The 24,351-nt window shown below is 38.6% G+C and overlaps 1 protein-coding gene across 1 annotated transcript in view; it reads left to right on the forward strand.

The window, feature by feature from the left end:
* Positions 1 to 24,351, forward strand: part of CDH8 (cadherin 8) — a 357,448-nt gene that overhangs the window by 302,037 nt on the left and 31,060 nt on the right. The window contains exon 10 of the mRNA XM_072731755.1: positions 1,652 to 1,769. Coding sequence (XP_072587856.1) covers positions 1,652 to 1,769 — 118 coding nt within the window. The remainder of the gene's footprint in view (positions 1 to 1,651; positions 1,770 to 24,351) is intronic.

Below are 24,351 nucleotides of genomic sequence, written 5' to 3' on the forward strand. Positions count from 1 at the left end.
CTCTAATAAAAAAAATGACAATAATGATAAGGACAATGGCTGACATTCATTGAACATTTACTAGGAACCAGATTCTATATTAAGAGATTGACATGAATTTATGTCAGCCCGTTGAGAAAGGTACTTTTTATTTGCAATTTTAGGAATCCATGAAAACTGAGTTTCAGAAAGACTAACGTAACTCCCTCAGTATCATGCAATGAATAAACGGTAAAACTATGTCTTCTATGAGGGCTGCTCCATTTCAGAGTCCATCACTTTGATGACTGCTTCACTGTCTTAATCATAAATTATATTTTGCACTACTTTTTGTTATATTTTTATTCGAGCTAAGCACGATGATAAGACATTTTACAAGGTCCTTAATAAAAGTAAGACACCTACCAGGTAAGAATATGTCCCAATTTAATAATGAAGGAATGGAAGTTGAGAGAAGTTATGTCTTTACTCCTTAACCTTAATGCACTGCTCACCATATAGTATGTGCTCGATACAATGCAAAAGTCACAGCTATTGTGGTTCTCACAACTATTTATATGATCAGTTACAAGGCAAAGATACCCTTTTCTCAAAAAGAAATGATCTATTTTTTTATCTTTAATGAAATTGGCAAAGTTGAATGGGACCTTGTTGTTCAAACAGTCCTAATATATTAGACATTGTCATTACGTTCTCTAAATTCCATAAACCTGAGAGCATTTCCCTGCTAATTCTTTCTACAATATATCTGATATCACCTTGATTGTCATGTTTTACAGGCCTTTTTTTTTTTTTTGGTAGAAATTATGTTGTAGCTATTTACAGTAGTAGTATAAACTATAATTTTTACTCTATTAACTGTTGTCCAGTGTTTCATATTGAAGTGATTAATATCACAGAATCATAAATACGAATTATTAAGCCGACTCTCTGACATCCCAAGAAACAACTTAGCACTAAGTTAATGCAGCTTTGCAAATGAAATAAGCACATTCAACCGGCACCAATTCCAAGTATGTGTATCTATCCAAACAGTTCTCTGCACAGTGGTAATTCTCCTAATCCCTATAATTTATTCATCTCAGGATACACTCCAAAGCATTGTTTGCATGTGTTATCCACTCACTTTAAAAACAGTATTCATTATTGGGAGGGAAAAGATGCAATTCTTCAGAAAGGTTTGTTGCAGGGATGTTTGTGCCGAGGAACATTCTGTTTGGCAAACATTTGTAGCCAACGAGTAAAAAGAGATGTTTTGAGGGTTCAAGATTCAAGTTCTTTACTTCCAAGATCCTCCCAAGAGCCACATTACAATCACTGTAACAATTCCAAATCTCATTTTAGATGCCTGTAAATACTCAAATTGGAAAGAAACCTGTAATTACCCAGTGGAATTTTCAAATAGCCTTAAATTTGCTATTTTGAGCCACAGACACCAAGTGGACACAAAGGTAATGACTTTAATTCTTATCAATTTATCAAAGCTGAGGTTTTAATGCAATAAATGTTTCTCCTTGTTCTTGGCACAAACCATCCACAACAACTCAGAAAAACTGAAAAAAAAAATATTGGACCACACTATTAGTCCACTAAAGAGATGTCACTCACCTTAAAAGTCCGTATAAGCCCTCTGATGTCATCAGAAATGCTGACGTCAAGTTTTATGTTACAGGTTATTCAAACAGTGAGTGCCATGGACAAAGATGATCCCAAAAACGGACATTATTTCTTATACAGTCTTCTTCCAGAAATGGTCAACAATCCGAATTTTACCATCAAGAAAAATGAAGGTAAATATATTAGCCCTGTGAAACAGGGTTGAACGTAAATTGGAAGATAGGATGTGATTTGATAATTTGACTGAACATATCAGTAAAATAACTTTTGTTCACCCATGAGCAACTGAAACTTAGCTTATCAGCCTAGCGGCTCGGTAATTACATCACTTCCTCTTTCCAATATTGAAACAATAGATAAGAAAATTGTTAATGTGAAAGTTAATTTTATCCTAGGGAATACCTCAATCACCTTACTCTGAAGAATGAACAGTAAGATTTAACCCCTGGGAAAGTTCCAGGAATTTTGAGATACTGAGATATCTGTTAGAGAAGGAACTGGCTTATACTTCGCAGTCGTTAAGTTTTAATTGAATGTTTACCAAGTCTTTAGGGAACGCCTATCCTAATTTTGCCTGATTTGTGGGCACACATTAGAGGTATTTGTTTTAAGCCTGTACCAACTTTGATAATAGCAATTAGATCAGGAAATCCTTCTTGAAGGACACTCCTTATCAGTATTATTTTGGAGCTAATATAAACTGATTTTATTGTTAAGTCTTTCACTCGTGGAGAACATTTAATCCATTTCATTATTTCTTGAGAACCGAGTTTGGATTAACTATTTCCCCTAACTATTGTCTATTACACATGAAGGTCATAGATCTCTCTCTCTTTTTAAAAGTCTATCTCATCCATATATTTTTTGTTTCCTAAGCTGCTGTATATTCAACAAGCATTTTTCACTGTTTATTTTGGCCCAGGTATATGTAAGTCTTAGTTTCAGCTGATTTGGAATGATTAGCAAAATAAATGCATTGTCTTAAGCTGTCTCTCGGCTTTACTATAGGTACTTGTTTGGATTTCTGAATGGTCTCCATAAGAGCTATAGCCAATTAGAAGAATAAAATTTGGTTCATGACATTTGTTTGGGTTATTTGCTATGTTCTGTTTCAGGGAGGTAGTGAATTTTGCTAACATTTCCTTCATGAAATAAAATAACATTTTATGGCTCTTGTTAAATACATTATGACCTTACCTTTTAACAGTGTGGTACTTAGTTCTTTGGGGAATGCTCTGATAGGTGTGAATGCATCACCAAAAATGAAATGACAAAGTTGTTATACAGATAGTATTCAGCTGGCTTCCACTATTCTAAGCGTTAAGGAGACAAAATCCTGTTCTCTCTCCTCAAAATGGAGTACTCCTTTGTTAGCCTCCCCTAATCAGGAACTGTAATCCAAATACATTGTCTTTGTTTTTCAGTTAACAACATTCTTTTTTTATGAAAGTCACATGGATATGTCTAAGATGAAAGCCAACTCAGAAATCCCAAGCTGCACTAAAAGTCTGTGCATAAGTGTGGTCCATTCTCACTTTGATTGTGAGCTAATAGGTATCAGTCATTATTTTTGCATATGAAATGCCCTACATTTAAAAATTCTCTATGAAGAAGTGTTTTCCCATCCCAAAGGTTCTGAGCTTCTTGGCATTTTCCGTGCATGCAATATCAAGATATGCCTGTAACATAAGTATGGCCCATCAAAGGCACTACATAAACATGTGTTGAGTGAAGGAGAGGTTTTTTGGCGTGTATGGAAAAGTGTGGTGTTGTAGTATATCTGTTATGCCCTAAACCTATTAAAGAGGAGATTTTAGTTCGACAGTGAATGAGTTTTGCGTGGTTTCACTAAATTTTGGAATCGATAGAAAGTAAAAAGTTTATACACTTAGATAACCTCTTTTTGGCCTATCACACGTTTCAATAAGCCCCTTAATAGAATATTTAAAAGGCTGAGTGTTATCTGTTTTGTTTTGAAACTAGAAAATGGAAGTTCCACTTTTATTTATGTCACAGGTTTGTGTGTGTGTGAAATAATTGGGAAAAAAAAGATGCCAGGTGTTGCAAAAATTTTGTGGAAAGAGTACTCTCTGTGCCACAATTGTTTATTTTAAGTTGTGTGTTTATTTTGCCGAGACTGACCACATAATTTATTATTCCAACTGGGACATTTTTTTAAAGTGAAAGGGGTTGCTGTGGAAACCAGGACATATGTTCACTGTGATTCTGGATTTAGGATCCAAATATTCAACATCTCCATAGAGTAAATCATGAGCCCACTGGTCTTTGGAATAGATATGTATAATTTATATTCTATCTTCCTTTTCCTAGATCAGAAATTCATGAGTTTTGCTCCTTAGACCTCAAACTTTTTGGCATCTGGATAGTTACTATAAAAATAGGAAAAAAAGGTGGTCCCTTCTTCATATGTAGAAACAATGAAAATAATGGGAAAAGGTTGTCAGATTTAAAATGTCAAAGATATATAGATAAGTAGATAGATAAATGACTATTTTGTTAGCCTATTACCCATTCCCTGTTAATGATAAGAGAATATAAATACCAAAAAAAGTACAAATACTAGACATGATTTATTTTAAAACTATGGTATATTTTGTGTTTGAAAGATGGAGAGAATTGGGAGGTCATCAGAGAGGGAGAAAAACCATGAGAGACCTTTAACTACAGGAAACAAACTAAGGGTTGCTGGAGGGCAGGTGGGTGGGAGGGTGGGGTAATTGGGTGATGGACATTAGGGAGGGCATGTGATGTGATGAACACTGGCTGTTATATGCAACTGATAAATTACTGAACAGTACATCTGAAACTAATGATATTGGCTAATTGAATTTTAATAAAAAAAGATGGAGAGAATGAAATGGTATAATCATATTTAGAATTGTTTTTTTTCTATATAAGATGGACTTTAAAATGGGCATTAGCTGATGTTTCTCCACTGGCAGTGTCATGATTTACAAGTACCAAGGTTAAGATTTTGAGAGAGCCAGTATATCCAAATTCATAATTGATGAGTGGACGATCCCACCATTTAATTAGATTCTTATGGGAGATGGTTTTAGTATTTGGCATTTTCTGAGGAACTTGTAGCCACGTCATTCAACTTGAAGTTACTGTGATCTTTCTCCTCCTTCATATAGATTGGGCCTTCTGCAATTTTCAGCTGACTAATTTATAATCAAAGACAAAATGAGATAGAAATTAGCTGTCTCTTATCTCCTACACAGTTGAGTGATTTCACAAATAATTCTCTTTCTGAATGTATGAGATTCACATTTCATCCACATTAAGAAGGCAACTTTCAATACTAATAAAGTTGAAAGCAAAGGTCGAAAATCTGATGAGTTATTTATACTATATATATATATATATATATATATATATATATATATATATCAACCATAGCACCTTAAGTTTGGTCAATTATATGGCCCAGTCATTGGTTTTTCCACCTTCCAGTTGGGTGAATTTAAAAGCAAGAGGAGTTTTGCTGACCATATGTCATATTGGCTTCCATTCTAACTGTGAAAATGTAAGATACTCAACAATTACATATAACAAGACAGGGAAGATAAATGGACCTTCTATAGATACAGAAATATCTTGCTTACAGAACATTTCAGGTCTGCCAGAAACCTGATCTTCTCCAGCCTGGACTGCAATTAAAAGATTTGATTGGAATTGCCAGAAAGCAGTCTAGTGAAATGGGAGTCTTCATGTTTTATACCGAAATATTTGAATCATGTGTATAGAGAAATGAGGAAAAACATAAAACTTTGCTCCTGAGAGGATATTATGGAAAGGAAAGATGTAGATGCTAAACCTGAACTTAATTACAGCTTGGTAGACTTAAGAGAAGAGAGCAGGAGAACCAGAGTACCTGATACAACTAATATTTTTTTCCCCTCTTCTTGGTATCTCCTTTTTGACCAAGACCCTATTAATAAGGACCTCACTCTAGAGATATCATTGGGACAGTAATTTGGATAATGTTAATGCTGACTAGAGCTTTGGAATAAATGCATCTTGGGTTAACTCAATGTATATAACATGCTTACCTGCTTAAAATATAATTCATGCTTCGTTTTGTGAGGTTTCTATCTCAACTGACTGGCCAATTTCAAGCAGAGTGTGTTATATGTGTTTTTATCCCCTCAGTGCATCCCTTAGAAGAACATGGACTATAGGCCAATAATCTTAAGCATTAGCTGCCTTATCTGTAATATCAGGAAACAATACCTATTTACCCCACAGGTGTGCTGTGATAGATATGTGTGACCGATGTGCTAGACAGCTCTTAGCAAAATGTCTGGCACATGAGAAAACATTCATCAGTAAATGGGACAAGATCCCTATTAATCTATTAATTCCTAAATCCCCATGCTATTCTCAACCAGGTCTCCTTGCAGCTTGAACTCTGTTAATTTTTGAATGTTGTAAGGTAATTATGAAAGTGGTCTCATTGGTAGCTTTGAAAACCTTCATACGGACCAGAATGCATTGCAAGAAATCTGCGTAGTAACGTGTTGCAATCTAAAGAGTATTATAATAGAAAGATAAAAGAAAAAGAAAAAAAAAAGGAAGAGGAGGATAAGGTGGGGAAAACTGAAAATATTTGCTAGCCATGGAAATAGCTGCCTGATTTTTGGATCTGTTTTTGGATATAAAAGATTTCTTTTCTTTCTGCTTTGCCAAACATGAAACTTGGATTTCTCCACACAGAAGCTGACCCCAACTTCCAATCTGAAGGGATTACTTTCCATTCTGGCATGTCAAGTGCTTTCAAACACTCACAACCTCCTAACACACATACCCTGTGGAATCGTGTTGCATGGAAGATTAAAGACAATCTTCCTTTGCTCTTTTGAAGAATGTCTACTTAGCTCACATTGCTCTCACCACAGAACTGACATTTGCAGCCTGAAGGTGGAAGTGGATTCCCCTGATCCCAGGCCAGCCAGAGTTGGCCTTCTGTCCTCCCTCTTTCCTCAGGCTGAATCTGCATGCACGCCTCTGTTGTACTGAGGCTATAGGTGCTGAGGCGGACAAAGCCCCTCTCTCATCTTCCTTAAGCCAGATGTGCCCCCAGCTGGGCAGAACTGGATTTGACAGGTCTTCCCGATGATCCACAGCGCCAAGGGGTCCACTTTGTAAGCCAATTGTCCTCTTTCCGGCCTCCTCGGGGCTGCTTGAGTTCTTCCATTACACCAGGCTGCTTTGAAGCTAGCACAGGACTTTCCAAAATAACGTCTTTCCTCAAGTGGCCTTCACAAAAGCCTCTATCCCTCAGTCACAGCCCAGCCATTATTGTTGGGTTTCCCAGGCAACCATACCTAAGCAACAAGTGAAAACCGTGTGCTGGTATGAGTGTGATAATGAATACCTACACATGTATGTTTGCAGTATGGTGACCCTGTCTGCTCTGCTCACATAGAGGACTTTTCCACAGCACCACACAGTGCGAAACATTGACTAGAGATCTTTTCCATATAGGGTGTCAGCTCTGACCCATATGAGGCATGGCAGTGTTGAATCACAAAAGGTAGAACTCAATTTGCATGAAACAGGAGGTCCAACTGGGATCCCAAATATGCAGAATAGCATTATGCATACATGATCCAAAAGGCTTCTGCTTCAGTAATTCATAATTTATTGTTTATGCTTCCAGCAATGTTCCGTTGATAAAAAGCCATTTATGTTTCATTTTGTCGTCTAAACTGTAATTAAGGATGATGTGCAAGCTAAGAAAAATAGATAACAGATCTGTACTTCCATTCTCCAAGTTGCATATGATTGTAGAGTTGGTTCAGAAAACTAGATTTTCTTTGCTCAAATAGTTTAATAAAACTCTTGTTATTTTGCATAGTTTCCATATCTTTTTGGATTGCTTTCCTTTTAAAATCATAATTCGAGAGTGTTTTCAGAAGTTAAGAATTTCCTTTACAAATATTAAAAATCCTAAAATTTTTGCTCTATTTAGACATAGAACTGCTCTTAGTATTTATTTTTTTTTAGTGTATATTATGGGAGACAATTTAATGCTGAGATTACTGACTACCAAGGATATAACTTAGACACATGGAATAGACATATATGTGGTTGTCCATATGCTATTCAGGGCGATAAATTAAGTCAGAGCTCCTCAGTCAATTTGTTAGATCATTTCTAGTCTGTATAGAGCATTCTAAATCTGAAGATTTTTGAAAGAGAGAAACCAAGAGATAAACTGGCATATGCTTAGTTACCTTAAAGTCTTCACAGTTATTGTAAAGATGCCTGAGGACATAGAATCTTTTCTTTGAGAATTTGCTTTCTGAGACTTTTGCTTCAAAAGAAAAAAAAATGAAAAAGAAAGAGATCAACAGAACATCAGGAGGAGTAGAAAGAATTACTCAGAGAAATGGTTTTTATTTATCAAATCTTGTTTGGACCACTTTCTTGTTTGTGCCATTAAAAAATAATGCTGTTTACTGATTTAGAATCTACTTACAAGTATAAAAATAGGTCTGGGGATTTTGTGGGTGCCAAATAAACATGACTGTCCTTTTGGTAAGCACAAGCAAATATTAAAATTGAATGTGGAAACAAAATGAGCTGTCAGGAGATGCAAATTCTCCTTTTCTAAAAAAGTATTAAATGTAGTTGACAATCATTTTATTCCTTTCCAGCACAGGAGTTTGAATTAATTTTGAGCACTTCATAGACACAGCATTAGGCATACATGACATTCTATCTAGGGATGTGACCTGAATAACACATATTATGTGCTTTGGATCCTTTGGTTTATTAAAGTGGATAGAGAAAGCAGAGAAAGAATTTGGAAGCCGTAAAGGGGACACTCACATAGATAAACATCTTAAAAGTTGATTTGGGATGAATTACAATGAATACTCGGAGAGAGGTGCTGTAGAATACAGAAGGCACAAGCTTCATGGTTGAGTATTTTGCTTTGAATCCTAGCTCTTTTGATTATGATCTGTGAGAACTCTCACAAATAACTGAATAATCTTGAACATCTATCTATAAAATGGAAAGAATAATTACCCATATGTTGTTTTGAACAGGAAAATATTAATTTAAGTAAAACAAAACAAAACAAAATGTGCTAAGTTCAGTGTCTGGTAAATTGAAGACACTCAATGCATATGAGTTTCCTTTCCCCCCTTTTTCTTCTTCTTCTTACAATATTCCTGAATCTCTCTCATCCCAGTGCAACAAACCCATGCCCACACCCAATGCAACAAACAAAAATATTAATAAACTAAAATAAGGCATTTGGGTGATAATTAATGCTGTGCTATTTAACTGCCCCTTACCTGAGTGGCCAGTGATTGAACATGTGTGTGAACGTTGGCCATGAGTAAAGTAAAGGAGAAGAGAAATGGTAAAAGAGAATATGTGGGTAACTGAACTTGTTCTTTGAATATAATCCTCATTACCATAATATACATAATCAATGGATAAAAATAAAGAGGACTTAAAAATGATAGGTCTCCATAGGGCTGGGTTTTCTATCTCTAGATCCAATGGCATACAACTCTCTATATGCAAGCAAATGAAACATTTCAGAGTTGATACAATGATAGAATTTTTTACCTAAGAGCACCTTAGTAAGACAACAACAACAATAATCCAGATTGTGAAGATCTTCAATGCTAACTATGGAACATTAAATGTATTTTAAAAATCAGTGATGGTGTGCTTTAAAAAAAAGGCAGTGATGAATGGCACTCTCTCCCCAATTCTATTATCCATCCCTCTCTCCCTCTACCTTGTTCTCATCTTCTATATTCCTTTATACATTATTTGAGTTGAACATGAAAAACCAATGATGCTTTTTAAGTCCACTCTCCTGGGCACCTGAGTGGCTCAGTCAGTCAAGTGTCTACCTTTGGCTCAGGCCAGGTCCTGGGATCCAGTCTTATATGGGGCTCCCTGCTCAGCAAGGAGTCTGCTTCTCCCTTCCCTCTACCTTTCCTCCCTGCTCATGCTCTCTCTCTTTCTCAAATAAATAAATAAAATCTTAAAAAAAAACTTGAAAAAATCTACTCTCCTTTTCCTTTATCTGCAATACATATCTTCTGCTCCCTCCATTTTCTATCTAGCTAATTTCCAATCATTCATAAGAGCTCAGCTTCCCCTCATCTGTGAGCAGAGCAAGGGAAAGTTTAACAGTTGCTACAAAATGTGTTTTCTTTGCTTTTTTCTACAGGACAGTGTGGTAACTGTGAAGGCAGACACACGAGTCAAGGACTATCTCCCCCATTATCCTTTGAGGTTATTTGTAAGAGACATTATATCCTAATTCACTCATTCATTCAATACGTATTTATTAAGTGCCTACCATGTGCTAGTCACTCCCCTGGAACTGCAAACAAAGTAGTGAATAAAATAGGCACAGTATTTCTCCTCCCATACAGTGTATTTTTGTTCTCACAACTCAGTCTTATACTAATTTGAATTCACAGAAAGGAAGGCTATAATTTAACATGGATTTTTGTCATATAGTGGAGAAATTCACAGGTTAGCCTGCAAAATACTGTGATTTAGGGAGGAATGATCACACACATTCTAACTTCTATACTGTCATAAACAAAGTTCCCTCTTAGACCTTACCCAACTTGTAAAACTGGCGCTACAGAAAAGAGAGTTTTCATCTTTACAAAGTAATGGGCTGGTAAGAGTGGTGATAACATCCCTAGTCACAGATAGCTAAATCTCTCTGGGAGTTTCAGGCTGGTGTCGTCTCTATGGCTGTGATCAGACAAGTTGAACCTCACTGCTCAATGTGCTTCTGGCTACAGTCAGATCATGATGGTGAGTTCTTTCCAAATTCGAGTTGATCCATAGGCATCACTATAATTTGTACAGCAGCACTGCCAGTGAACTGGGGCTAATGATTCTATTTTTGCAGGTTTATTAGATTCCATTATAGTTCTGATGCAAGCTTTGTTATATATTGTTTATGTCTTTTTCAGTTCCTATGCATCATTGGTTCAAACACTTGTCAGTGACCAGGTTTTAGCTAACTGTCAATGTTTAATGTTTATTGAAGGCCCCAGGCAACTAGAGGATAGTATTATGTGGCTTTTTGGACATGGCATTGGTTTCATTTTCTATCTCTTCCCTAACGTGCCACCAGAATGAATGTACTGATGCACTTCATAGAGAGATATAGTAATTATTGTCCTTGGACCTTTCTGGGTCACCTATTGTCTCTACTTTCATCCTAATAGATTGCTTACTAGAATTTTCTCTTTCTGTTGCTTGAGTATATTATTCTCAGTGTTTTGACGACAGTTTATCTTAGGGCAGTCTGAGAAAAAAGTGATATTGAACCTGGTATGCTGAGCACAGTCATCTTTCTCTGAGCTTCATGCTTTCACTTGGCCAGACTGTCATTGCTAGTTCCATCAAGGTCACATGGTGATTTACTTCTCCGTAGACTTCAGCTCCCTCTCCTACAAAATGAATGGGTTAGTGCTGGAGAGCTAAGGATTCATCTATTCTAATATACTGCGTGTGTAAATATGTGGTATTTGGAGAAATATCATAAACTTTGAAATCAGACAAGTTCTGCAGCCACCAATTAATGAAGATATGACTTTGGATGGAGCTTTTAGCTTTCTGTAACAGACTGTGTTTGATAATGTTAAAATGAAATTGCTGTGATGAACAAATGAAAGAATATAGGATAAATGCCAAGGGCAGTACCTGGAACTTATGAGATATCCTAGGTACTTTGTCTTCTTTATCAACCTTCAAAAGGAATAATGCATATGGAAGACATCTTTACACCAGAAATTATTATACCAAATCTCATTCATATTAAAATATGAGATAATATTACTAAAAGATATGCTTCTACAGTATCACAGGTTCTCTTTCTCAGTATGTTTGGGCAGATTTCTGGACATATTAAAGAATTAAATCATCCCCATACATCAAAAGAACTCAATAAACATATGATATATGGTTCTAATAGCTCAGAATTTGGTAGTCTTACTTATCTTCTAAGGTTAGAGACAGGAAATACAAGAGTTTTATGAAGATATGTAATTACTGGATTAGTTTCATCAGGAAGGTCTCTCAAAAAAGTAGGGCTCGAATAAAGTCTTGCAAAAATGAAAACACTGTTATGTGCAGAGGTACTTATCACAATTAAGGAATAATGGTCAGATATACAAGGAATTTACTTCCAGGAATGATAAGGAATGGCCAAAAATATCTTTGAAAACAAATGCAATGAAACATTTTGTGGAGATCCATAAAATCTATTATCATAAGACTTTGCTTGGTTCGAAAAAGATATTAATGATGTGGCTCTTAGTGTTTTGAGTATGTCTGCACACATTCTTGATGTTTTTCATAGCATAACAAATATGTCCTACACATTTAGGAGGTTTTAGCACACACACACACACATACAGATCAACTAATGGAACTGGAAAGTACATTGATATAAACACATAATGTGTATAACAGTAATATATATGTATATAAATGAAAACCTTTGATCAGTGCATAGATTCAAATCTTAAAAATAAAAAAAATAACTTGGCCATATTCTGATACATATATTGTAAATTGATCTGAAACTTGCCTTTCTTATAAATGTTGGTAGGCTACAGTTCAATGAAGAAAGTTTTAGAATGGTTAGGAGACAATTATCTAAAATTCATTATCTTTTTTTCCCCAAAGCAAGATGACTAAAATATACACAGGAAATTATGCAAAGTTCACATCTTGATTGTGTAGGAGAGAAAGAAGAAGAAAATCTATGCCCCTATATTCATTCTGTTTAGCCTGTCTTTCTAAAATATGTATGTATTCCAAAATGGATGTTTAATTTTGTAAGAAGTTATTTTCAAGGAATAATCTAACATTGCCTAGAAATATGATCGCTTATAAAATATCCTTAATTGAGAAATATAAAAAAAGATTATAAAAATTAGAAAGTATGCTCACATCTCTGCTGAGGATTTTATTTAGAAGTCCTGCAGTTATTTTAAGATAAGTCTGTATTCGATTACTCTGCCTGGGTGAAATGTCAAATCACAAGAAAAAAACAATAGTTTGTTTTTCTAGCACCTACTATATCATTTACAGTGTGTCTGTCTATCCATCTGCTTCTAAATGCATACACTCAGGGTAAGGATTGTCATTGCCATTTAGCAGATGGGGAAACTGAAGCTCTGTTATGTTAATTGACTTGCCAGGCACAGAACTGGGGCTCCAAGCTGCTGAATCTGCCTTCGCGCCAGTCGCACCTACTGCCTTTCAAAGCCTTGCACTTTACTCCCAGAATATTGGTCCGGCAAAACTGCTGATATTTCATGTACAGTTTTCAAACACTTGTAATTCCTTTTCTCAAACTATAGAAGGCTAGAAGGTATCAGCTAAGCCTTTAGAGAAGACCATCAAAATATTAATTGGGTAAACCCTGGCAACTCTAATCTGATGCCTTAAAACTTTAATATCATCAAATATACAATATTGTTAAAGAGATATACCACTAATTTATGTCCAACTGAGAAAAATAACGTTCCATTAAAAAGCTGACAATAGGGATCCCTGGGTGGCGCAGCGGTTTGGCACCTGCCTTTGGCCCAGGGCGCGATCCTGGAGACCCGGGATCGAATCCCACGTCGGGCTCCCGGTGCATGGAGCCTGCTTCTCCCTCTGCCTGTGTCTCTGCCTCTCTCTCTATCTCTCTGTGACTATCGTAAATAAATAAAAATTAAAAAAAAAATTAAAAAAAAAAAAGCTGACAATATACTTGCCTTCAACTATAAGACATGGCCTTGTTTCATAGATATTCAAACATTAAAAAATAAAGTTGGAATCAATAAAATACAGTATTTCAAATAATAAATCTGAAGGAGAGCTGCAGGGGAAAAACAAGAACTGAGGCATAAAAATAGTGCTGGGTGCAAAGTGGAGGTAGTCTAGACCAGCACTCCCCTGGAGTCAAGTACAGACACACTGTGAGGGCCATTTACAGAAGCACATTTCCAAAGGCAGTCATTGTCTTTATTATATTACTCACTTGCTTAATCTCTTACAAGAATGCCTTCCAAAATAAGCCAGGGGCCATTAGCAAGGAATTACTTATTCATATCTCTCAAAAGCACAATTTCCAAGGTTGGAACTACAGTGTGAGAATCTAAAATCCAAGTGTTGGCTGCGCAAGATCTTCCTGGAGATGCTTTATTGGGGTACGTGCTGGGTCTTGTTTGTAAATACAGAACATGGAGTTTTAGTATCAGCCATTTCTCTTATCAGGGCCCTTCGTCCTCAGCAAGGTGATGGTAATGCAGAGCGGCTGAGAACAGAAAACTAGCAAAGGTTTTTAGCACTGTATTCCAGGGGACCTACTCGCAAAGTCCATGGGACTTAATGAGAAAAGAAGGAAGCTGACATCGGGTAAGGATGGACTTTAAAGGATAAAGCTAGCTATAGAAAACCTACCCTGAAATGTATCCTAGACTTCAATATGCTGATGGTAAAGAGGAATAAGGACAGTCAAATTAGTGAGGAGAGTATATATATTCCAAAACATTAAAAGAAAAAAGGAAAAGGAAAAAAAAAAATCTCCCTGCTAGGGACATAGGTGCTCCTACCTCTGACTCTCCTTAAGAGCACTACCCGGCCAAGATGCTTAATACACGGGCGACACGTGGCTCTGCCAAAAGGCAAAGATGAGAGGAACAAAGTAAGATGAGATGCAGGGAAGTTATCAGTATTTTTAGGAGACCCAGTGAAATTCAGGAAACCAAGGCCAAGAGCAAAGGAAGTCCACTGTGTGCTAATCAATCCCTGGGTCCCTACAAAGTCCACTCTTTTAGATCCCTGAGTGTTAGGCTCACAGCAGCAAGACGACTCACAGTGCAGGGGGCCTGGGCCTCGTGCTGCACAACATGCACCAGTTTGCTCTCCTAGAGGATGGAGAAGGAAAATATTATGATGCAAAAAATGCAAAAAAAAAAAAAAATCACGGGGGCGGGAAGACCATCACACAAGGCAGGGAGGCCATCTCCCACAGGTTGAGGACAGACTGGGCTCTGTCACTTGCTAGCTGATCTCTGGTGAGCGATTGCCTCTCTCAGCCTGAGTTTTCTCTTAAAATGGTTACGTCCAGGCAGTACTCGCAGTGTTGCAAGGAGCTTTTAAAGATTATGCAAACTTAGAGTATCATACCTGGGCTCAAAGGAAAGTTCAATACATGGGGGCTGAGTTTAGAGAATGTAAGAGGCTGGTGAATGAATGAATGCATTTAATGTGCACTCACACAAGAGAGCTCGTGAAAAGCTTATCTTCCAAGTCTTAGGAAAAAGTAAATGGAGAGAGCGCCTATATCTATTAAGACTTACTTGCTTGCAAGACAAAACAAAACAAAACCAAACCCACTCAAACTACCTGCGCTATAAAGGTAAATGGGCCCAAATAACAGGTCTAGAGTTGAACTATCTTCTCTAGTGAGCAGATCGAGGTGGCCCAGGGATAGGATAGGACTCTGTCTTTCCCTAGTACTTCCACTTTCTTTCCCTGTGTTAGCTTGCCTTCCCTGCACAGTCTTTAAAGAGAAAGAAAGATTGCTCGTGGAAGGGTCAGTCCTACGCAGATTCCACAGCTTGGTGTTTTTGGAGGAGAGATCTTCTTTATCCTCGGCTTCCTATCAATGCCTGTTTTCCAAGAAAAAAGGTCCATGCTTGGCCTAGGAGATGAGCATGTGACTCAACCGAGCCACTCTCTGTGTTTATGGAGGTGAAATACCCTCCGAGCTGCCGTGAACAGTTTTGTGAGCTGTTCCCTGTACAAGGCCCCTGGCCCTGGGATGAACAGCGGCTGAAAACCAGTTCATTCTCCCCTTGAGAAGCTATGACCCCAGCGAGGTCTTCTTTCTCTCATTTTCAGAAAGGCTTCATTTCATCACCAAGCCCTTGAACCCTTTGAGGCTGTAGCTGCCCAAAGGTGAATCCATCTTTTAGTTCATACAAGTGCAACCTCAGGCTAGCAGCAGTTGGAGACCCCTATGGGTCAGCCTGGATGAGTCCCCACTTTCCACAGAGGCAAGCCACTTGATTGACAGCTCCATCACGCTCAGAAGAAATACAGGAAGGTCAGTTTTAAAAACGAGGTAGGTTGGAAGAATCAAGAGTAAAGACAGGATAAGAAGAGAAGAGTCACACATAGGCCAGGAGCGTCAGTGCCGTGAATGACCCCAGGAGAGGGAATCCTGCGCTTCCCTTGGGAAACTTCTCAGTAAAGAATGACTCCCTGTTCGGAAAGTTATGAATTGCAGTTGTCTATTATGTGACTTACATTGCACCACATTGCAATATGTCATTGTGAGATGTGATATAATATAATGTAAGTGACAAGCAGCTAAAATTTTACAGCAAGAAAACTTTTTTTTTTATATCCAGGATCTGCTATCAAATTTGATAGCAGCTATCAATTCATTTTTTTTCCCCGCAGATAGATCAAAAATTTGATGTTCATGAAAAGCAGGTCATTTTGAAACATCCACAAACACTTCAGTGCCTGCACAACTCGGTTACCATAAATCAGTTAAAAAAACAAAACCAAATGTTCTAAAAGCTGCATTAGTCTTGGCTCAAGTTCTGTTTTTGCTTTCCATGACTAGTGCAAATATTATTTTAGGTTGTGAGTTTAGTTTTCTTTTGGATGACACTAAAAAGTGATGATCAAATTATTTTCGTGCCTAGATCAGACCAGTGGTTCCCAACTGAGAGTGCCTTTGAAGGCCAGGAGACATCTGACCGTGTCTGGAGCTGTCCTAACTGGGGAAGTGGTGGGGGATTACTGGCCTCTAGTGAGCAAAGGTCAGAGATGCTGCTGAACATCCTTTGATGCACAGGACAGCGTCCCCAAGGTCAATTTGGTCTAATGTCTTGGCAATGCCTCTGATCCCAAAGGTCACTGTAAGTTGGCCTACATATGGTCAGACATAGTCCAAAGGTGGCCCAAATAAAATTATGATGAAGCTAGAACTAGTTTCTTCCATTTGCTCCATCCTCAAAACAGGTCGTGGTAATTCATTATTTAAATATTCAGCTAAATCTTTTGGATCTAAGGGACACTTAAGAGAATCTCCTTGCACATCAAGATTGACTGGGGATGTCATCTACTAGTAGCCTCACAGAAGGTTCTACAAGGGGAAGAAAGCCAGACTTTTGAGGTCTAATCTTGTCTCTATCCTAAGTCTGTCTTCGAGAGTCTTTACAAAAGTCTCCACCTTTGGGCCTCACGGGTCTTATCTATACTCTGGGCATTTGCATAAAACAGAAATCCTCAACTTTGGTGTTGCTGCTGTTTAAAAAGAGAAACACTTCTGTTAAGCTATATTTTTCGATGTACTGCAATGACATAGAACACATAGACGTGAAGATTCCATGATTGAAACATGAGTGGGGGACAGGGCCAGACACATTGTCCATTTCCCATAACCCCCTCACTCCTAATATGATAGAACCCAAGACAAAATTTGAAAACCAGTGATGCAAAAGGCACTTTCTAGGAGTAAATTCATTTGGTTTAATGCGTCATGCCCGGCAAGGACCCTGGAGAGTCGATACTGCCCATGTTAACACTCACTATGGAGCGTGGACGGCTTCCCCAGCCTTCCCCTTTGCTTCTAGATAAGCACTTCTGAGAACAAAGCAGACAATAACCCGTTGTCCGTGCTCATGTGAAGCTGACAAAGGACTCTCGCTACCTAGGATTTTCATCTGCCAAGATGCAGAGTGGCACCAGCCAAAAGAACATAGGTTTTAGATTATGACAGACCCAAATAGGAATCCTTGCTCTGCCACTTACCAGCTCTGTGTGTTTGGGTCCATTATCTAAGGTCTGCGTGCTTCTGTTGCTTTATTTGTGAGGTTGGGTTAATAATGCCTATCATAGAAGTGATTTTAAGGATTAAATGTGATAATGCTGTAAAGCATTTACACAGAGTGTGATGCATAATAATAGCTATCATTTATCGACTGCTTAGTAGTATAATTGTAAGAATTAGAGATAATGTGTGTAAAGTGCCTGACATGCAGAAGATGCCCCATATATAAGAACTATTGCTATTATTCAGCTTGAACGCACAACCAGAAAAGTCCCAGAAACATTTATAAAATGGAGATGGTTTAATTTCACATCCTTAAATCAAACTTCATTTACCTTTTTCCCCTTCTTTATGGCAGAGGATCTCTAGGCTGCCCCTGGGATTTCACTGTTCAGCTTCGACGCTCAATAGAGCTACCTTACACATACCTCATAACAAGAAGATCACAGTGCCTACCACGGGGTTTTTTTTGGGGGGGGAGAGGGGAGTGTCTCCATTTTGCAGATGAAGAGGTACAAGCAGGAGGTGGTTAAGTCCCGTAGCCAAGGTCAATTAAACACTAGTGAATCCAAAACTCAGGTTAAGTCGGTCTGCTCCGGAACTCGGTGTGAATCGTAGAGTTGAGTGTTGCCAAATCAAAGCCCTCTTAATACCGGTACCCAGTAATGGCATAAAACAATGACCCTTTAACTTTGTCCCGATTCTGTGCATCAGCAAGTCTGCTGCTGTGTTTGTCTTCATAGCTTGTCTGGTCTGACTAGGCTTAGCTAGTCGCAGCTTGGTTCACACACCTGCCTGGGGCTTTGGCTCAGACAATTGGGAACTCACTCCACATGGTTTCTCCTCCTCTGGAAGGTTAATTTGGACTCAGGTGATAGACGGTTCCCCAGATCGAGAACAGATTCTTCAGGTTCTCTTGATTCTCAGCCTTGGACCTTGCACATTGTTACTTTCACTAAATGCTTTAGTCAAAGAAAGTCATGAGGCCAACCCACATCTGGGGTTGTGAAGAGACACTCTGCTCCGTGACAGAAAAAGCAATAAATATTCTGTGCCCATTTTCTGTAGTCTACAATGTCTACCTTCTATCCACAAACCCTTCACATGTTTCTCACATTTGATACATGCTCACCCTTAACCCAGGGCTCCCCAAAACCTCTTACAGTTATAGCGTCAGCTTTAATGACCCGTAACAGATCTGAGTGCCGACTACAGTCTCAGTCTCAGCTTCTCCCAATCAGGAGACTGTGATCTGAAAAAGCACATTATCTGAACCCCATATACAGCTAACATATAGAGGGGAACTCAAGAAAGACAGTTGGACTAGAGATTCACATTGAAATAGGGGAGGGATGCTAGATCCAGAGAGGCACTGGGCCAAGCCATTCTGCAGTCCACCTGGTTACCTGTTGACAGATCCTCTTACTCTAAAGGTAGGGAGTGAGCCAGGTTCTGTTTCTGGGCATGGCTCCCACTTCATTGCCCACTACTGCTCTTGACTCTGCCCTTTAGATTCCTAGGTCAGCCTTGAGAAATCCTTTGTTTTCTACAAGAAATATTTCATGTTTTCAGCTGAACGTCTTATCTGCCAGGTATCTGAAGCTTCTTTTCGAACTACAACTGTTTTAGTCAATTTTAGCCCATGCTAAAGATGTGTTGTTGTAAGATTGTCTTAATACTTTGCAGGCTTCCTCTAAGTTTAATCAGTAGTTTCCACTAAGAAGCTGATAGTTTCCTTGCTGATTTTCCAGCATTTGCTAAACATTTCCTGCCCTCATCTCCCACCTGTGCACCAACCTTATCCCAAAGCTATTGCTACATGGTTTATTTATTTATTTGCTTATTTTAAATATTTTATTTATTTATTCATGAGAGAGAGAGAGAGAGAGACAGAGACACAGGCAGAGGGAGAAGTAGGCTCCACGCAGGGAGCCCGATGTGGGACTCAATCCCAGGTCTCCAGGATCATGCCCTGGGCCGAAGGCAGGCACTAAACTGCTGAGCCACCCAGGGATCCCCAATTGCTACATGGTTTACATTTTTGCTAAGACAATCCTATTTTAAAGTAGCCATGTCGGGATCCCTGGGTGGCGCAGCGGTTTGGCGCCTGCCTTTGGCCCAGGGCGCGATCCTGGAGACCCGGGATCGAATCCCACGTCGGGCTCCCGGTGCATGGAGCCTGCTTCTCCCTCTGCCTGTGTCTCTGCCTCTCTCTCTCTCTCTCTGTATGACTATCATGAATAAATAATAATAAAAAAAATATTAAAAAAAAAAAAAATAAAGTAGCCATGTCTTCATCAGTTGGCTTGTCTAACAAACTAAGTTTGAGTAGCAAACTAACTCAAAACTTAGCAGTTTAAACAATAAACTTAAAATTTCTTGTGATTCCATATATCACCTGGACGATTCTTCTCATCTAAGCTACTTCAGCTGCGGCTCATGGTCTAACATGGCTTCCTAACATAAAGGTTGATTGCTTTAATGTTAGGTAGGCAATAGGGATGATTTAACAACGTGTATCTCATCATCCATAGAGCCAGTCCACACTTGTTCATATGGTATTGGTTACAGGATACTAAAGTAGGAAAAAAGGGCAAACACCAATACTGAGCCATATTTTCTGTTGCCCCATTTGCCAAAATAAGACACAGGATTAATTCCAGACTCAGTATGGGAGGGGATTATCCAGGAGGCACAATTACAGAGAGAAGAATTATTGCAGATTTTTTTGCCAAAAAAAAAAAAAAATCTGTAACCAACCTACTCATTATTCAGCACCCATTTTCTCCAGAGAGAAACAGATTAAAGGCATTCTATAGAGCAATACAACTTTCTTTCTTTCTTTCTTTCTTTCTTTCTTTCTTTCTTTCTTTCTTTTGTTGGGGTGGTGGCTTCTACAACTTTTTGTTAAAATTGTTTAGTCTTGTGACTATGGCCAAAATCTCAGGGAAATCAGGACCGAGTCTCCTTCCGTCAAAAATGAACAGGTATTTCTCTTCTAAGCTACCAACATTAGGACACAACCCAACAAATGTGTGCATACACACACACACACACACACACACACACACCAATGCAGGAATTCCAGCATAGCCAAAAGATATATGCATATTCTTTCCAGATTCTCTGAAAGGGGAAATACAGAAGAGCAGTAACGCAGTATATATATTTTTTATACAGATAGGTCTGCAGGAAGGAATCCATCAAACCGTAGTAATAATGCATAGCACCAGTGACTATGAAAAATATCTAATAGGTTTATAGGCAACTTCAGACACTCAAATAAAAGTCTCTGATGGGGAGGATCTTCATACATTTGGCTATCACATTTGCCTATGGACATTGAAATTCGTGTCAGCAGAATGACATTCATAAAAACACTGTCTTTTTCCTCGTAAGCTTTCAGCACTGTTTGCCTGGTTGATTCCAGGTTTATGCCTATATTGTTCTAGCATTATAGCTGTTAATAATGGCATCTTTTGTTTCCAAAGTATTTGGATGATAAGTTATATGGTCGCCTAGCCTCTAGACTTCATTTTTGTACCTATGATGGAAAATCACTCATTTTACTACATATTAATAATTTCCAAGTAGATAGCAATGTGCTTCCCTTGAACGTTACTGAATCTTTATCTGCTCGGCCAAAATATTCAATGACTGTCAATGTCTGGCAAGGTGGTCAAGAAGGTGGTCAAGGTGGTATGAAATGTTTGTTGAATGGTTAAATGCATATAAGTTGTGCATTTTTACTCTTATCCAGTATGTTTTCAAAGAGTGTTATGACCAAGAACTACAGAAGAAATCCTTCACACATTTTCCTTTTATTCATCCATTCATGCACATTTAACACACGTTGACTGAGTTCCTGTAACTTATCGGGACTAGGTCCTGTGACAAATATAGGAAATACAGAGATCAGTGTCATGATCCATATCCTCAACAATGCTGTTGGAGTTCTTACTCTATCTTACATTCATTGGTTTGCTTGTCTTAAGCCTGTGGTTTTCAGAGGACACAACAAGATTACAGACAAAGGGATCCCAATATATCAAATAAGAAAGGGGGGCAATGAGGATTTCTAGAAGAAGGAGACACCTGAGCTTTGTCTTAGATGGATTACCAGATGGAGAAAGTAAAGACTCAATGGTGTTTCCATCCAAGAGAAGAAAACTGGGAAAGAAAAGATAAAATAAAAGTATGACATATTTATGTGCCGACCACAGTGCCTAGTAATGTGAGTAGATAAATTCAGTTCAGCAATGGCCCAGGTATACCTAAAATACACGAGGCCTTTTGCCTTATTAGAGGCCTCAAGAGTAGAAAACCGATAAGCAAGGCAATGAGATGACTAGGCACAGGGAACTTGAACACAGAAAAGAAGCCCTGATGCTCAGTTCTGAAAGAGGTAGCTCTGGGCTGATTCTTCAAGGAAAGTGTATTTATCAAAGGGCAAGAGTTACCTAAGGAAGCAAAAGTGGGACTCATCTAATACAGAGGGAACAGCTTGGCTAGGAAAGAGAACCATAGTCTCATTGACACTACTAGAACTATATAGTGAGGGGGCACAGAGGCATTGGCAGCTGAAATTGAGGCTAATAGGGGAGGGAGCCAGAGACATTTTGAGGAATTATAGGGTAGAGGTGGTAAAATAAGAAAAAAAAAAAGGAGGTAATTCTTATAATGATTTTGTATACCACAATCAGCCTTCAAGGAGGAGTACTTACCTATAGTCAGCTAGCCCTTCTAGGAAAATTAAAAATCCCACAGAATCCAAATATGAGTGACATAGATAGAGTCACTCTATCTCTTCATTTTCCTGATTGAAGTGTTCTTAGAATAAACATATGGTCCATTAATGAACATGTTACTTGGCACAGGAAAAAAAATAACCCAAGTAGAAAGACCAAAACCTGAGAGATTTATTTCAAATGTTTAATCGATAGCAACTGTAAAGGTATGTGTGCTTATCGAAGGAGCATAAATATTTTACAATTCCCATTCCTGCAAACACTGACCAAACTCTGCAGATCATATCATGCATATTGATGATAATGGTGTTCTTCCAAACCTCATTTTGCTCACATGAAATAGAAGAGCTTAGATAGATGAGAGAGACCATTTTAAGATCATCTATGTGCGGGAAAACTCACTGAGCAAGGGAGTTTATAACTTGCCACCACTGTGCCAAACTGTTCCGAGGCTTCAGAAAGCCAATAATGGCAGATATGCAACAAAGATCAATAAAGAATCCAACATTCTAGACTAAGAGGGAGAAGCATGATTAATCTTCAGAGTATATCTTTGTATCTCCCAAGAATTAGATCCCTACTTCAGAGACCCTCTTGACCTAGGCAACTTGATCATCTAAATCCTTTTAAAAAGCTCCCTGAGGAGGTATTATTAACTCCATTTTAGAGCAACAGAATCTAAGGCTCAGTGGGGTTGAGGTTAAGTATTGCCCTAAGTCACAAAGCAAAAATGTGGTAATTCCTTGGAGGAAGTAGGATTCCATGTCAGTGTGCTGGGCATAGCGGGAAGTTCGAGGGAAGAAACGGGACTTGGCTCACATTAATTGTGTGCCTCTTATCAGCCAGATACTTTATATATCTTACCCCCTTTTAATCTTACGACGGTCCTAAAAAGGGGCTATTACTTGCTCTGCCTTACATTTATGGAAACTTCAGGGGTGTGAGGGGACATTTCTCAGTCTACGGAAGACCTAATATTCAATCATCATTTACTTTGATTCTAAAGCCCTTAGTATTTCATTGAGAAATTGTGTTTTGGATGATAGAGATGACGCCAGTTAAACTGCCAAATGAAGAGGAAGATCGCACCTCCACATTTTGGGGCAATCTGACAGCCCATGTGCCAATAAGGGGCTAGCTGCCCTGTCCCACTTATGTTTTTCACCCCCTGGAGGCTGTACTTTAGGCTATTATACACTGGAGACATCAGAAGTGTGTGGCTCGGGGGTGAAGAGGTAGGCAATATTGGGAATTAAAGGTAAACATAAGCTCACAGAAGGTGATGCTTCCACCCACCAAACCCCGAAAACCTACCTCAGGGCTTTGACTGAAAAAAAAAAAATGAGTAAGAATACAGTGGGTTTGGGACATCTTAGGGCTTTGAAAACTTCACTTTCAAAATGATAAAGAGCCATTGGAATTGGTGCTAAGGGTGGCCCATCAATGAAAGGCAGAAAGAAGGAAAATGCTCTTTTAAAACGGGTTGCATTTTCTCTGTCAGTCACCCTAAGATCCCTCAATACAAAGCACTCCCTTAGCTGGGGACAGAGGAGAAGGGAATTCACACTGTTCAAATCTCAATCTCCCCACTGCCACCTCAATGGAATCATTCTGCAGAAACCCAAACCGCAAGGGGATACTAACAGTTACTTTCAGACCTCGGGCCTGCTGTGTTTGGGGTTACCCCAGACAGTTAAGTGCATTGCATTTCCTCCAACTGCTCAATGACCCACCAACAACATGAAAAAAGAAGTACTCGAAAAAGGAGCAAATCTCTTCCTTTTTAGACTCCTTTGAAAACAAACTGCTTTGCAGGCAAGTCTGAGCCCTGCAGGAGGTTAGGGGCAGAGAGAATTGCTGCTGCTCTACATGTCTTGAGTGTCTGTATTCATAGGTGAAGAAAGCTGGGCTCTTGCATTAGAGTTTCCAAGGGCACATATGCACTCATCACATGCTTGGCTTGCATCTGACCTGAATGAACAAGATGTAAATTAGTTGCTCTGGCAGAGAGGTTGGCTTGATGGAGGCGACGCTGGCACATGACATACGAAAGGCATAAGTAAGTACAAATAGGCGTGTCTCTTTGCTTTTCCCTTTCCTGGGTCAGCATAGTTTGGAAGTTCCTTC

The sequence above is a fragment of the Vulpes vulpes genome, chromosome 12 (assembly GCF_048418805.1).
Source record: "Vulpes vulpes isolate BD-2025 chromosome 12, VulVul3, whole genome shotgun sequence".
Lineage (NCBI taxonomy): Eukaryota > Metazoa > Chordata > Mammalia > Carnivora > Canidae > Vulpes > Vulpes vulpes.